Source organism: Leptonychotes weddellii, chromosome 4 (genome assembly GCF_054177405.1).
Source record: "Leptonychotes weddellii isolate Sample4059 chromosome 4, ASM5417740v2, whole genome shotgun sequence".
Lineage (NCBI taxonomy): Eukaryota > Metazoa > Chordata > Mammalia > Carnivora > Phocidae > Leptonychotes > Leptonychotes weddellii.
The window spans coordinates 128,468,327-128,482,223 of record NC_138372.1 but is presented as its reverse complement, the minus strand read 5'-3'; the positions used below and the strand labels follow the sequence as shown (position 1 = coordinate 128,482,223).

The following is a 13,897-nucleotide window of genomic DNA, read 5'->3' as shown; positions in this document are numbered from 1 at the left end:
ATAGCATTTTTAAGTTCTGCCAATTCAGCTTTCATTTCTGCCCTTAGAGACTCTATGTTGCCATTAATCAATTTCTCCATTCTAGCTATCATCTTCACAATTGCTACCCTGAATTCCATCTCCGACATCTTGGTTATATCTGAATCCATTTGTAAATCTGTGGCATAAGTCATAGTCTCTGAGTCTTTCCTATTTTGGGGGTAACTCTTCCTAGTTATTCTGCTGAGTGGTTGAAGGAAGGTATAGAGTCCAAATTATTGACCACAACCCAAGCAAGATGCACCTGTTTCCTACGGACCTTAGGGTTGCTGGCCTCTTGTTCTCCCAGCCTATCTTCTGGGGGAGGGGCCTGCCACGCTGGTACTCAGGCAACCCTGTTTGGGCAGAGTTGCCCTGCTCCCTGTGGTGCGGGATGGGCTCAGTGGAAACCGGTTTTGGGGGGCTTTTTTTCCTTGGTGGCTTTCCCTGGTGACTTTCCACCTCTCTTCAGAGAGTCAGAGCACAAGAGACCATTTCCAACCCTCAGAGCAGAGAGATTGCAGTCTGTTTTTCAATGAGCTCTCCAGACCACGCTATCTCCATTTCTGTCTGTGCTGCTATAAACTGCAGCGTTCTGGGTTGTGTCCCTCAGCAGTGCTCCCAGTCCTCACCTCCAGGATGGGGCACGTCTCTGCCCTTTGTGCTTCTAAAACCACCAGCCGTCCCCAGTTCACACGTGCAACCCCACTGCTCCAGGTTTCCATCCCGGGGGCTGCCCTAAAGTCCTTTCCCCACCGCTACCGGTCTCCGAGTCTGTGCCCCTCCCCAGCGCAGGAAGCTATCGCTCACCAGCGGTGTAGGATTCCTATGGCCAGGCTCCCTCCCACTGCCATTTACCCTCCAATATTTGCAAGCAGAATCACAGCTCCCTGTTTGTACCTCAAAATGAACCGCCTACAATATTCTGTTTGTAGAGATCCAGACCTATCTTCTTACATCTCAGGCTGATTTTGTGGGTGTTCAGAGTGGTCTGGTAGATATCCAGCTCAATTCCGGGGACTGGTTGGAATAGGGTCCCCTACTCCTCCGCCATCTTTTCCCTCCGAGGTATACCGATTTCTAAGCATGAAGCATAATCCTTTTTCTTACATTGTACTTGGCTACTTTCAGCTGCTAGATGTTCACAGGTCACTTTTACAGAACCAGGAACATTTGTTAGTTTCTTCTTCCTTCCCTTTTAGTTTCTCTCTCTTCCTTTAGCACCTCCTCCCTCCCTCCCAATCTTCCTTCCTCCCATGCCTGTTCTCCTGTAATTTTGATGGTATTTCTTTTTTTTTTTTTTAAAGATTTTATTTATTTATTCATGAGAGACAGAGAGAAACAGAGGGAGAAGCAGGCTCCCAAGGAGCGGGAAGCCCGATGCGGGACTCGATCCCAGGACCCTGGGATCATGACCTGAGCCAAAGGCAGACGCTTAACCATCTGAGTCACCCAGGCGCCCAATGGTATTTCTTTATTTAGCTTTAAGGAGTCTAACGTTTGACTTCCAGATAAGTGAAGTGAAGTTCTCTCATATATGTCACATATATACACATTATATATAATGTATATGTATAATTCAAGAATAGCTTTATACCTCTTTATACCCAAAGAAGACTTGCCATATAAAATATAAGATACCCAGTCAAATCTGATTTTCAGATAAGCAACAGTTAATTCTTTAGTGTATATCCCAATAATTGCATGGGAAATAATTATACTAAAAATAATTCATTTATCTGAAATTCAAATTTAACCATGAGTCTTGTATTTTTATACATTGAATATGGCAATCTTAACTAAAGTGTTTTTTATAGGTCTAATAGGCATGCTTTCTTAATCAAGCAGTGTTGAAAATCATTTTATAATTTTTTTGAATGATTTATTTATTTATTTTAGAGAGAGAGAGAGAGAGAGTGCATGCACAAGCAGGGGGAGGGGCAGAGGGAGAGAGAGAGAAGGAAAGAAGCAGACTCCCTGCTGAGTGAGGAGCCCAACAATGAAGCAGGGCTCCTTCTCACAATGCTGAAATCATGCTGAGATCATGACCTGAGCTGAAATCAAGATTTACAGGCTTAACTGAGCCACCCAGGCATCCCAAAAATCATTTTATAATTTTTAACATTAGCACAACTCCACCAAGGAGATGTGGACAACATTCACATCAAAAAGATTAGAAATTGCCAAATTAAATTGATAAAGTTTTTTATTGATGTATTTTATACTTGTCATCATAAAACTACCTATTTTCACTTTTATGATAATTTAGTATTATATTTTATTTATTATAACTTACCTTTAATTCATTTTTTTGGAATTAAAATCACAAATATTTGTTTAAAATAGGTAGTCTCTTTATACTAAATCAATAACCTACTTATTCTAAACCACTGGAAATTTTATTAATTTCCTTAAGCAACTGATCGTACAGAAGAAAAATTAAATACAAGAAGTTTGCAATTCAGCAGATGCTGAATCTTAAGTGATTGAATGGGAATAGGTATAAAACATGATTTTTTTTCTTCTTCCATAAAAGTAGTAGTCCTTAGGGTAGAACAATTTCACATACGTGTCAACATGAAAAGCTATTTTTACATAGAAGTTTTCTTTTTAAGTTATATAATTCATGAAGCAAAGTGATTATCATGTGTTGCTGTACCTACTTAGAAAACAAAACAAAACAAAACATTGACAGGCTTAAAAGCTTTCCTCCCCTTACACATACACACTATGATGACCCCTAGTGGTAAAGTCAGGCAAATGCGCCACACTTGCACCAACACAGCCAGATACACATGCATAGAATAGCTTTTAATCAAGAAGATTCGTGTGGGTATAAAAACACCTTACTATTATATCAGTCCATGTGTTCCTTTGAATTTAATTCAGAGTAAGCTAGAAAATATTTTCATTTACTTAGTACAATCAGAGTATGAAACTTAACTAAAGTAATGGAAAAAAATTTCAGGTTAAATTGTGTTTATACCTAGTCCAATATTTTAAATTCTGACTTCTTGCAATACAGGTACTGAATATGGATTTTGAGTTAACACTGATTTATATGTTCACAGTGTTTGAGAAATTTAGGATACTTCAGAAATCCTCTGATTTCAAAGTCTTCATTTCTCTAAAAGAGTATATAGAGCAAAGAATGGCTGGGAACCTTAAATTCAGTCAGCTATTTACTGACAGAGCTAGAAGTAAGAAGTAGTCTCCAGACTACTATCTCAGTGCAATTCTCATAACCAGCAGTGCCTTCTTATGAAAAGGTCACAATATTTACTATAATAGGAAAAAAAAATAGCAGAAATGTGTGGTTTTGTATAGGGACCTAATATTCATTAAAGTAAGCCTATGATATCTTTCCTGAAGGAAGGTATTAATCTTATTCTTTACACAATATATTCATACCCCAAGAGGCAAGAAATAAAGTCCTGCTTTATGATTAATGTTAAGGTACAGCTAAGTACATATATCAATGACAAATAAAACTTGGAAAATTTTAAAAACTGAATTTAATAATCTTAAGCCATTATGTTATAATAACAAAGGATCAAAAATATAACCATATAAAACTCTGAAAATAGAGATTTCATTTGCAAAGAGAATATTTTACATTCAATTTTAGAATGGAATTTTAGTAAGAGCTCATAAATATTTAAATAATTATGATGTAATAAAGGTGTTTTTTAAATTCAAAATCTTGGGGACATTGTAGAGAGGATTCAAATCCCAGATAGGAAAATGAACTAGCTAATCTTTACAGAGTCCCCAGAAACCTTGAGCTTAACATTTTATGGTAACTGTATGTATGTATTATTTTGTTTAAAACAATTGTAGGCTCATGAGGAGATTTCAGATATATTTTTCTGCTCCTGGTCAGAATCCCAAGTCAAGAGTTTTCATGTTTTAATGTTCATTTTTATTTTTATTTATTTTTTTAAGATTTATTTATTTATTGTAGAGAGAGAGTGTGTACCTGCATGCCTGCAAGTGGGTGAGTTGAGGAACAGGAGAGGGAGAGAAGCAGACTCCCCACTGAGCTGGAGCCCAATATGGGACTCCATCTCATGACCCTGAGATCATGACCTGAGCTGAAACCAAGAGTCCATGGCTTAACAAACTGAGCCACCCAGTCTCCCCTAATTTCATTTTTTCCAGATTTTATTTATTTATTTGTCAGAGAGAGAGAGAGAGAGAGCTCAGAAGCAGGGGGAGGGGCAGGCAGAGGGAGAAGCAGGCTCCCGGCTGAGCAAGGAGCCTGATGCGAGACTTGATCCCAGGACCCTGGGATCATGACCTGAGCTGAAGACACTTAACCAACTGAGCTACCCAGGCATCCCTCCCCTAATTTCATTTTTAAATGAAGGTATTTAAATGGCTCTGCTGATAGGATATTATATATGTATTTTAAAATTCAAAAATTATTTTAGCTATGAAAATCTATATAATTTTGATATGGACAAATTATGGACAAGTTGATCAAAATCCTAAAGGCCATATGCACTTGGAAGCTCCACTGAATATTTTGCTTTGGAAAGTAGTGAAACTCCCATCTTTGGAATGACTACTTATTAGGAATAGTTAGAATAAATGTTTTCATTGGGTGAGAGCATGAAATGAGGCATCTACTCCTTTCCATTCAATGAAGTGTTTCTATAATTTTTAGATTAACAATTGAGTCCTCACAGTCCTATGAGGTTTGGTCTTAATCCAACTTAAATGAAAGCTTAAAATTAAGCAAAATTTCATGTAAATTATATCCAGCTAACTTCATTACCTTATTTTCTAAGGTAAAACAAACATCTGAGTAAGATTCTTTAAAGGTAGAAGATAAAAGTTATCTTAAGAATGACTAAGAATTTTTAAAAAGTAAAATTAAAAATGGGTAAATGCAGATGTACCTTTGATAAGGATAAATTAAAATTCCAAAAGAGTTATCATGTTCCAGAATTATTTTGTAGTAACTCTTTTTTTAAGATTTTATTTATTTATTTATTTCACAGAGAGAGAGAGAGACAGAGACAGAGCGTGCACATGCACAGAAGCAGGGGGAGGGGCAGAGGAAGAAGCAGGGTCCCCTCTGAGCAGGGGAGCCTGATGAGGTACTCGATCCCAGGGTCCTGGGATCATGACCTGAGCTGAAAGCAGACACTTAACCCACTAAGCCACCCAGGTGCCCCTTTTATAGTAACTCTTAAATTGTATCTCTGAGTAGTATATTTGGTTGTCCTATGGAAACTATAAGAGTCTAAGCCAAGGCATAAAATATTTTCATGACTCCTTGGGTTAATATGATGATAATTTTACTTAGAAATATATGATGACAATTGATATAGAAGAAAAAAATTTTTCTCTTTCATTTTTAAGACTTTTATTTGGATGAGTAAGTTTTAATCTTATAGAGAATAGTCACATATTTCCCCAAAAAGCTAAGTAATTACTAACTGTAGTATCAAATTATGATTTGACATTGACTTATGCTCTTATATTAAAATCACACTGCTTATATTTTGATTATATACTCACAAATTCTATAAGTCTTAGCTCATTTGAAATGATTGTAGCTAATTTTTTCAAAGAAGAAATAAATTCTTATAAGTCTCCAGATTTCCAGATATTGATTACTTTATAATTTGCAATGAATGAGTCACTTATTTTTGGCCTTGCCTAGAAACACTATTCCAACAAAAATGGAACCAGATATCTTAATGATATTAATAAAACAATGACAACATCTAACATGTATGATAGATTAAATGAATCTCTTGGGGGCAAAGATTTTATAAATGTGTATGAAATAGTAATTCCCTATTAGACTACCAGACCATTAGAATGCTCTACTCTTCAATGAAGAGGGAAAGAGTGAGTCAGATAGCAAAAGTTGTAGTAGACAACCAAGTTCATTATCATATTAAGTTTGTTAATAATAAGCAACATGTGAATGATTCTACCTATTCTAGAATTAAGGGAGTGTGATTAAATCATTTCAAAATCATGAAACATACAGTGGAAGCACTAGATACACTAGAACTAAGATTATTCAACATCTTTTCTCATCTTTCTATTACTGTCTTTCCTCTAATTATAACTATAGTGATATGGGTTAATTCACTTTTATTTTTGTTCTTATATGTAGAAAAGGACATTTCAACTTAGATGTTTAGTTTCTCATTACTGTGGGAAATTAGCTCATAAAAGATTTTCTGAACTCCATAAGTTTAAATTCCAATTCAATGCCTCTAATTTAATATAAAATATTCACTTCTATATCATACATTTTTATTGTTATCTTATGGCTTTTATGGATGCCAATCTAATTTCCATTCTGTTTTCCATTTTCTTTTCTTTGCCCATGAACTAATGAAAAGTACATTTAATATAGTATGTAATAGTTCAAAGGGGGCTAATTATATTTTGATAACAATGTTAAGGACTGCCATTCTATAGCTCCTTCTCTTTTGCTAAGAAATGAAAACCTTTATCATTTCTATTAATACCAATGAAACACACAGCACTTGTTACTCTCTAATATAACCTATTAGGAATATTCTCATCGTGTCTTCACTCTGAACATTTCTAACTTGTTTTAACTTCCTTTGTTAACTACAGTCCCAGTGAATCTTTGCTGCCTGCTTTCTCTATGTATAGCATGACATAGTCACATGCTGTAATAATTCCTTATGTTTTTTAGCATTTCAAAATTTATAGAAAGCTTCTACACATATCTCATTTAATCTTCACAACTGCCCAGAGAGTATGACATCCCATTTTATAGATGAAGAAAATGAAATTTAGAAATATAATTTTCCTAAAGCTATGCAGTGTCTAAAGGTTCCTCAATTCCTTTTCCCCATTTTTTAAAAAGATTTATTTATTTATTAGAGAGAGAGAGAGAGAGTGCAAGCATGGGGTGGGAGATGGGACAGAGAGAGAGAAAAATCTCAAGCAGACTCTGCTGAGTGAGGAGCCCAACATGGGGCTCAATCCCAGCACCCTGAGATAATGACCTGAGCCAGAACCAAGAGTTGGGTGCTTAGCTGACTGAGCCACCCAGGCACCCCTCCTCTTCTGCAGCCACCTACAGAATAACATGTCCTTTCTCATCAGATCTGTCACCCCATTCTAAATCATGACAAGTCTGATAATCCATTGAGCATTATCCAATTTTAGTCTATGGCAATTATTTATATGGTCTGGGTGAAACAGCAATGAAACTATGTCTTAACCTGGGTTGTTTGTTCATGGTGTTTTCCTGCATGCCTAACGTAGTTTACAATGAATCTTTTTCTTTTAGAGAAGCAATTCAGCTGTAAGTCAGAATATATGTGTCGTTACTTTTGCCAACTAGTCACAGGACTTATTTAACTTCAATCTCTTTATTGAGCCTCAATCTCCTCTTCTGAATGATGAGGAATTTAAAGGAGAGAACTTTAAAAATTTCTTTCCAACTTATACATGCTATGTCTATGCTGAACATGATATTTAAGATTAGTAGAAGGGGAATGCTTCAATGGACTGGCATGAAGAATAGTTGGAGACAAAAAAAGAACAAATGTATGCACAACATACTGGAGGCTACTGCAGTGGTTAGTAATGAGACGACAGAGTATGAATTTATAAGGGACAGTGATAAACTACAAGTGCAGGTGAAGGAATGAATCAAAGTGGTATTGGACAGAAAGACATGACAGCTACCGGTGACTGGTTCAACCTAGAGCGTAAATTAGTATTAGTCAGAGGGGTTCAAGGTTTAGTGAGCACATGGGTACAGATGAACTAGTGGGTCCAGATTGAAATGTGGGAACTAAGGGATACCCCATCTAAGGAAAAGGTGATAAAGTGGGTTGGGGACATACTGAGTTTTAGGTGAAAGTGATAATATGAATTCTAGACCATAGGACTGGGCTTAAGGCTAGACATGTAGGGAAAATCACTAGGGCAGAAATAACAGATAAAATTTAGTATCGAAGAATCTTTCTGAGGAAGATGGTAAAGCGAGAGAAGAACAGAGTTAGACTCTGAGCTTCCAATCCTGTGTGTGTTACAGCACACCAAGGTCACTGGGAAGAACATAGTAGTTGTAGTGCTGGAGGAATGCCCTTACAGGGTGATGGACACAACTACGGCCACAGACAAGACTCCCCCACCACCCTAGCCTAATGGTATGAAAGGCTGTATACCGGTTTTCTTTTTCCTTCTCTCATCTGGTGAGTTCCTCATACTTCCCAGCCATCTTAGACCTCCAAACTTCAGGTACTGCCTGATGAAGAAATGGGGAGGCACTGGAGGCCCTTTCCACTCACTCATCTATACCTAAATCTTATCTCTAAGTTTTGCACTGCTAGCTATTTATTTATGTTGATGGTAAATTCAAGTGAAAACAACCATAAAATCCAAGACTTCATTCTTACCTGTCTTAGATGCTAACCAAACCGAGGTGGCCCTCTTTAACTCTTCACATTTATCTTTTTTACATTCTCAATCACTTGGTATTTTATGGTGGTTAATGAATGGTCAGTGGGGGAAAGAATGAACAAATAAATGAGCAGAAAACCAAATATTTGAGATACTCATAAAGGAGAGCATAAGTCAATGAAGGAAACGGAAAAAAAAATCACTATCTCCAGGGGCAGTGATTATAGCTAGCAACTTTTCAACTCTACCCTGTGTATGAATCACAGGGGGATCTTGGTGCAGCAGAGAATCAGCCTTTCCAACAAGCTCTAAGACCCTGCAGTTCCACCAGGGACACACCTTAAATTATAAGGCTGTAGCTGGCTGTTCTACATATGCATGCCCCTGCTAATAACAGATGCATGAGAGAATGCCTATAGCTCAGCACTAATTCAATATTCTCTGAATTAAAACAAAACAAAGAGCTGCAGGTTCAATGGATGCAAATAGAGAAGAAAGCACATAAATTGAAATGATAGAGGAATGAACAAGTTTATGTAACTTTCCAAGCTGTAGAACTCATTTCTAAGGCTCTAGTTCATTAAGAAATTGGGTTCCATGATTATATTATTCACCTCTAACGTTATTTTGGGTAGTTGTAGTCATTCACGCATCTCAGCATGCCACTCAACTGCTCACTTACAAGTATCTGTCATTTGTCTCTTGGGAGTCATATATATCATTTACTTCTTCAGACCCTTTCTCTCCTAAGTAATTTTTATTGAATTGCTATTACCCTTTGTCGGGGGCAATTGTTATTTTCCTTTGGCTTTCTTATTCATTTTCTTTAATCTTTTTTAGATTCTCTGTTCTCCATTCACATGTAATTCTGAGATTGTTCATTAGTTTTGTGAAATTGTGAGAAGAAAGGAAGTATGTGACAGAAAGCACACACAGCAAGGGCCAAGAGGTGTGAGGACAGATTTAATTAACACTCTAAAGGGAAGAATGATATTCTATATTTTAACTTACTGAGGATAGAAAAACAAGTTCTTCTCTAAGAAGACCACCAACTAAGAAGCTAACACTACTAAGATATGAGAGTAGGAACTTCTTCATAATTCTGACTCTTAAAAGATAAGCCTACATTACAGATGAGAGATGGAATAACAAACTTACCTGACAAGGAAGTGATTACATATCCACAGGTACCCAGATGAGTCCATATGGGGAACTGTTTCGTCAGGCTTATTAGACTAGCACAGATATAAGGTCTACAAAGATAGTAGATATTAAATGCTTAATAGAACATTTGAAGTAAAAAATATAAGAACTTCTAAAAGGTGACTGTTTCCACAGAGTTGGCAAACATACAACAAATGTAGTGAAAATTCATGTATCTTCTCCTAAGAATTCTTTTAGGGTAAAAAGTCTAAAGACTGAAATGGCACACAGGACTTTCCCTGATATGATCTCTGCAACCTCTGACCTTGACCTTTACACACACCTTGGTCTGCAGCCCTGACAAATCATTTGTAGTTCTTCAGATTCATCTTGTAATGTTTACTCCTCCATTGCACACAGGTCTGAAATATCCTTCCGTTTCTTATCTGACCGATAAATTTCTACACTTTCTTCAAGATATCCTTTGAAAACCAGTACTTTTGTGATGCTTTCTCCAAGGACCTCAAGGAAAATCACTACCTTCTTCCACCTTGTTCTGTAGCACCTCACATATGTAATTACTTGAGTCCTTACAGCATTGCCATAAATTATTACATATCGGTCTCAGTATTTTATTTTATTTTATTTATTTTATTTCTGTTAGTACTTCTAGAACCTTGAACACACATTAATTCATTCATTGCTCATTGACTGCCCACCAAAGAATTTAATAAATGTTTGTAAAAATTTATCATTATTACAAATCATTAATTTGAGATTATCTTTTGAATTTATGGTTCCCTACTCTTATTTCCTTGTTCTTGGCTCCTCAAAAGCATAAGTTTCCAAGGATACCTCACTAATATAGGCCCTTACAGTTTCACAGCTGGACTACAACCTTTTTAAACCATCACATTTTTGCACCCAGTTTCTCCCTATCACCAATCCTGTGCATAATTCTGAAGATAATCTTTCTTAGTACCTATTCCTATCTAAAATGGTTTAGCAATCCTTGTTTGACTATTTGATGAAATGTTAACTCAATATTTCATTGCAAGCTCCTCCCCGTATCTTATCCTCCACATCTCTTTATTCTGAGCTCAGGTATTTTCTTCAACAACCAGGTTGCTTGCAGTGAGAAATCCCTCTTTGCTGATAGCAGCACTCAACTTGGATTCCACTTCCTCGCCAAAGTCTGCTAATATTCTGGCTCATTTAGCAAGGACTTCACCATTTAGAACCGTTTTCTCATGTACAACTTGCATAAATTTTTTAATTCTCCCTCCTTTCAGTAGTATCTCAAGGATTAGGAAAAGGGTATAATTTTTTTTTGTTTCTCTCCCCTCTCTAATTTTGCACTTTGCTAAATATAATGTATACATTAAAATGATTGTTGATTTATTGACAAATACTCTCCACCACATTTTGGTATTTCATTTTGGCACACAACACTGTATAACTTCTATATAATGGTCTTGTTTTCATGCTGCCTTCTAATCGTTGTGTTTTTTTTTTTTTAATGTACATCATCTCAACCCATGGGTTATAAAACTGTTAAAAGGAGAAAAGGATTTCTATATGGAAAGTCACTGTCATGTAGCAGGAACTGTCCTGAACTGGGAGTCAGAAAACTCAGGTCTGAAATCTGCCACTTGAATGGTTTGCTGGAAATATCTTTTATAACCGTCATTTTTCCATCTGTGAAACAAAAACAAAATCCTCAAGAATGTTGTGAGAATTAAATGAGATACTATGTGTGAAAACATTCTGCAAATTTTAATATGCTATACAATATAAGGTATTTCTTCTTATGATGTCTTCAAAATTATTTTGTGGATAGGACATGTTGTGCATGGAGCAGACCGTCAGAAAAGGCTCCCTGAGAGTCTTGGGTCAAAGTAGGTGGGTCATATTTCCTTCAGTTTTTTTAAAGCATTAGCTGCAAAATCCTATTCCTTAGCTTTCTTGTGTTTCTCTTTAGTATGCAAATTATTACAGTTCAGTGCAATTTTGGCAAAGCGTTTTTCAACGTTTTTCATTTGCTTACCAAATATGACCTCTTGCAGGTTTATTTATTGCTCTACCAACTCACCCATGAAATTTGCCTTGTCAATTCCGTCTTCCACCTCACCGAGGTAGCTGTCACACCTGGAGCAGCCTTTATTCTCAACCTCTCCTGCATTTCTTTCCCGCGGGCTCCTCTTCCCCTCTGCTGGCTGCCAAGGAGAAGCACATTTATTGGCGTGGCCCCCAAACAGAGGCCTGCCTGCTTCCCTTCCCCCTTTCTCTCTCAGCCAAAGCATCACCTGCCAAGGGCTGGCGGTTGCTGCCCCCGCTGTCCACTGCCTCACACTGCTGCGGCTCGAGTCCTTTTTGGCAGCCTCTTCTGAAGTTCCCCTGCCCGCTGTTCTCCTGTGCCGCCGGCCAGCCGCCTCCTCCTCCGTCCTGCGGCTCTCCTCGCTCCCGCCAGCCTCTCCCCTCGCTCGGTCTGCGCGCAGCCTCTTCCTCCCGCCCTTGCCGGCTGCTTTACTCGTCTTTCCTCAGGCTGGGCCCCCTCTTTTCCTCCCCAGCCCTTCCCCTCGCTCTAGCAGCGGGGTTTCTTTCCAGCGTCCCCACCCTCCCTGGCCCGGGGCTTTGTTAACGCCAGGGACCCTCTCTTGGGTCCCAGTGTGTACATACGTCCACCCGATAGAACATTTTTGGAAAGTGAGCATTTTCTTCCCGCTTCTGTATTTGACTAGGCACCAACCCCCAAATCCCGTGCCTACTCCCTTAGCCCGAAAAGGCGGGCTGTAGCGATGGTAGAAGAAATTCAGGGAAACAACGGGCCACAGGCTCGGTCGGTGGACCCCAACAAAGTTTTGGACGCTCGGGACTTGCCATCTCAGGCTTCCCAAACTTGACCAGCCTGGCAGCCGACGCGAGCGCCCGAAGAGCGCGCAGTGACTTCGGCGCTCCCGGATTCCCAGCGCTCCCCCGACCTTCCAGGGACGCTTGATTGAGGACGCCAGCCACTCTCCAGGACCAAGCCTGCGCCGCTCCCCAGCCCCAGCCAGGGTCCGCAGCCTGAGCCCCACCCAGTCCCCGCAGGGGAGGGGCGCACTTGTTTCTAGATGCTCGGGAGGGGGTGGGCGAGATGAAAGGATGGAGCCGCCCAGGTTGCTGGGTTCCAGTCTCGGGGAAGAGGGGGTGGGCGGTGTGTCAAGGACCTCGTCCCAACGCAGGGCCCTTCTGGAGGTCTGGTTACTTCCAGTGCGCGGTACAGTAGCGGTTCCCCTTCACAAGCCGTCTCCTTTAAGAAGAGCGCGCGCGTCTGTGTGTGGAGTTGTGTGTGTGCTCATGTGCAGATATGTGTGTGTGTGTGTGTGTGCGCGCGCGCCGGTGTGTGTGTGTGCGTGTGTGTGTGTGTGCGCGCGCGCGCTGAGGGCCCGAGAGTCAGGCAGACCCCCGGGAAGGAGGAGTTATGTAGATTACGGATGAACATTCTGGAGGGGAGCGAGGAGAGGAGGGAAGGAGAAGCAGAGGCGAGAAGCGAGGAGCGGCGGAGGCCCTTCCCGCAGAAGCAGGAGGTGGCAGCGGCGGCGGAGGAGTGGGCGGTGGAGAAGGAGGAGGAGAAGAAGGAGAAGGAGGAGGACGCACGGGCTGGAGGCGGCGGCGGCAGCGGCGGCGGCGGCTGCTGCTGCGGCTGCGACTCGGCGCTTTGAGCCGGAACCGCCGGTGAACTTGGGCGCCACGTTCCCGGTGACGGGCCCTCGAGGATGGTGAATGCAGGCTGCTGCTGACCCTGCCTCCGCCGCTGTTTCTCGGGGGCTGCCGAGTGCTGGGCCCTCAGTCTTCTCCCCTTGCCCGGCTGTGGGTGAACCTGCAGGCTCCTTACCCACACGGAGGACTTTTTCTGAAAGGAAACCAGGGAGGGAGGGAGAGGGAGAAAGGGAGAAAACGTAGGGGAGCTCGTCCATCCATTGAAGCACAGTTCACTATGATCTTACTCACATTCAGCACTGGAAGACGGTTGGATTTCGTGCATCATTCGGGGGTATTTTTCTTGCAAACCCTGCTTTGGATTTTATGTGCTACCGTCTGCGGAACGGAGCAGTATTTCAATGTGGAGGTAAGAGTATGAGAGCTTTCTTCCTTCTCCCTTGCCTGGGCTGCTCCCTGAAACATTTCGTTCACTCCTGGGATCCTGAGCAGCCTGGGTCTCTACACATTGTTTCCTTTGCTGCCGAGACCCTTGTTGAGTTTCCCTGTGTCTTAGGTGATGGATGCGCGCGAGACTGAGAATCCGTTATCCCCAGCAGCACAAAGCACGATGCTG

The 13,897-nt window shown here is 40.3% G+C and overlaps 1 protein-coding gene and 1 long non-coding RNA gene across 4 annotated transcripts in view; one reads left to right on the top strand and one right to left on the bottom strand.

Annotated features, from left to right (window-relative positions):
* The window catches only part of LOC115939454 (uncharacterized), a 17,847-nt gene extending 5,209 nt beyond the window's left edge, over positions 1 to 12,638 (bottom strand). Inside the window, exons 1-3 of one of the 2 annotated variants that reach the window (XR_014144279.1) lie at positions 11,886 to 12,638; positions 11,672 to 11,795; positions 9,595 to 9,689 (exon numbers count right to left, since the gene is read on the bottom strand). This is a non-coding gene — a long non-coding RNA (uncharacterized LOC115939454). The remainder of the gene's footprint in view (positions 1 to 9,594; positions 9,690 to 11,671; positions 11,796 to 11,885) is intronic. The other variant, XR_014144278.1, reaches the window with a different exon arrangement.
* Positions 12,639 to 12,974: 336 nt separating this feature from the next.
* Positions 12,975 to 13,897, top strand: part of MMP16 (matrix metallopeptidase 16) — a 277,042-nt gene continuing 276,119 nt past the window's right edge. The window contains exon 1 of one of the 2 annotated variants that reach the window (XM_081816217.1): positions 12,975 to 13,690. In XM_081816217.1, the coding sequence (XP_081672343.1) occupies positions 13,559 to 13,690 (132 nt within the window). In that variant the 5' untranslated portion in view covers positions 12,975 to 13,558. The remainder of the gene's footprint in view (positions 13,691 to 13,897) is intronic. The other variant, XM_081816216.1, reaches the window with a different exon arrangement.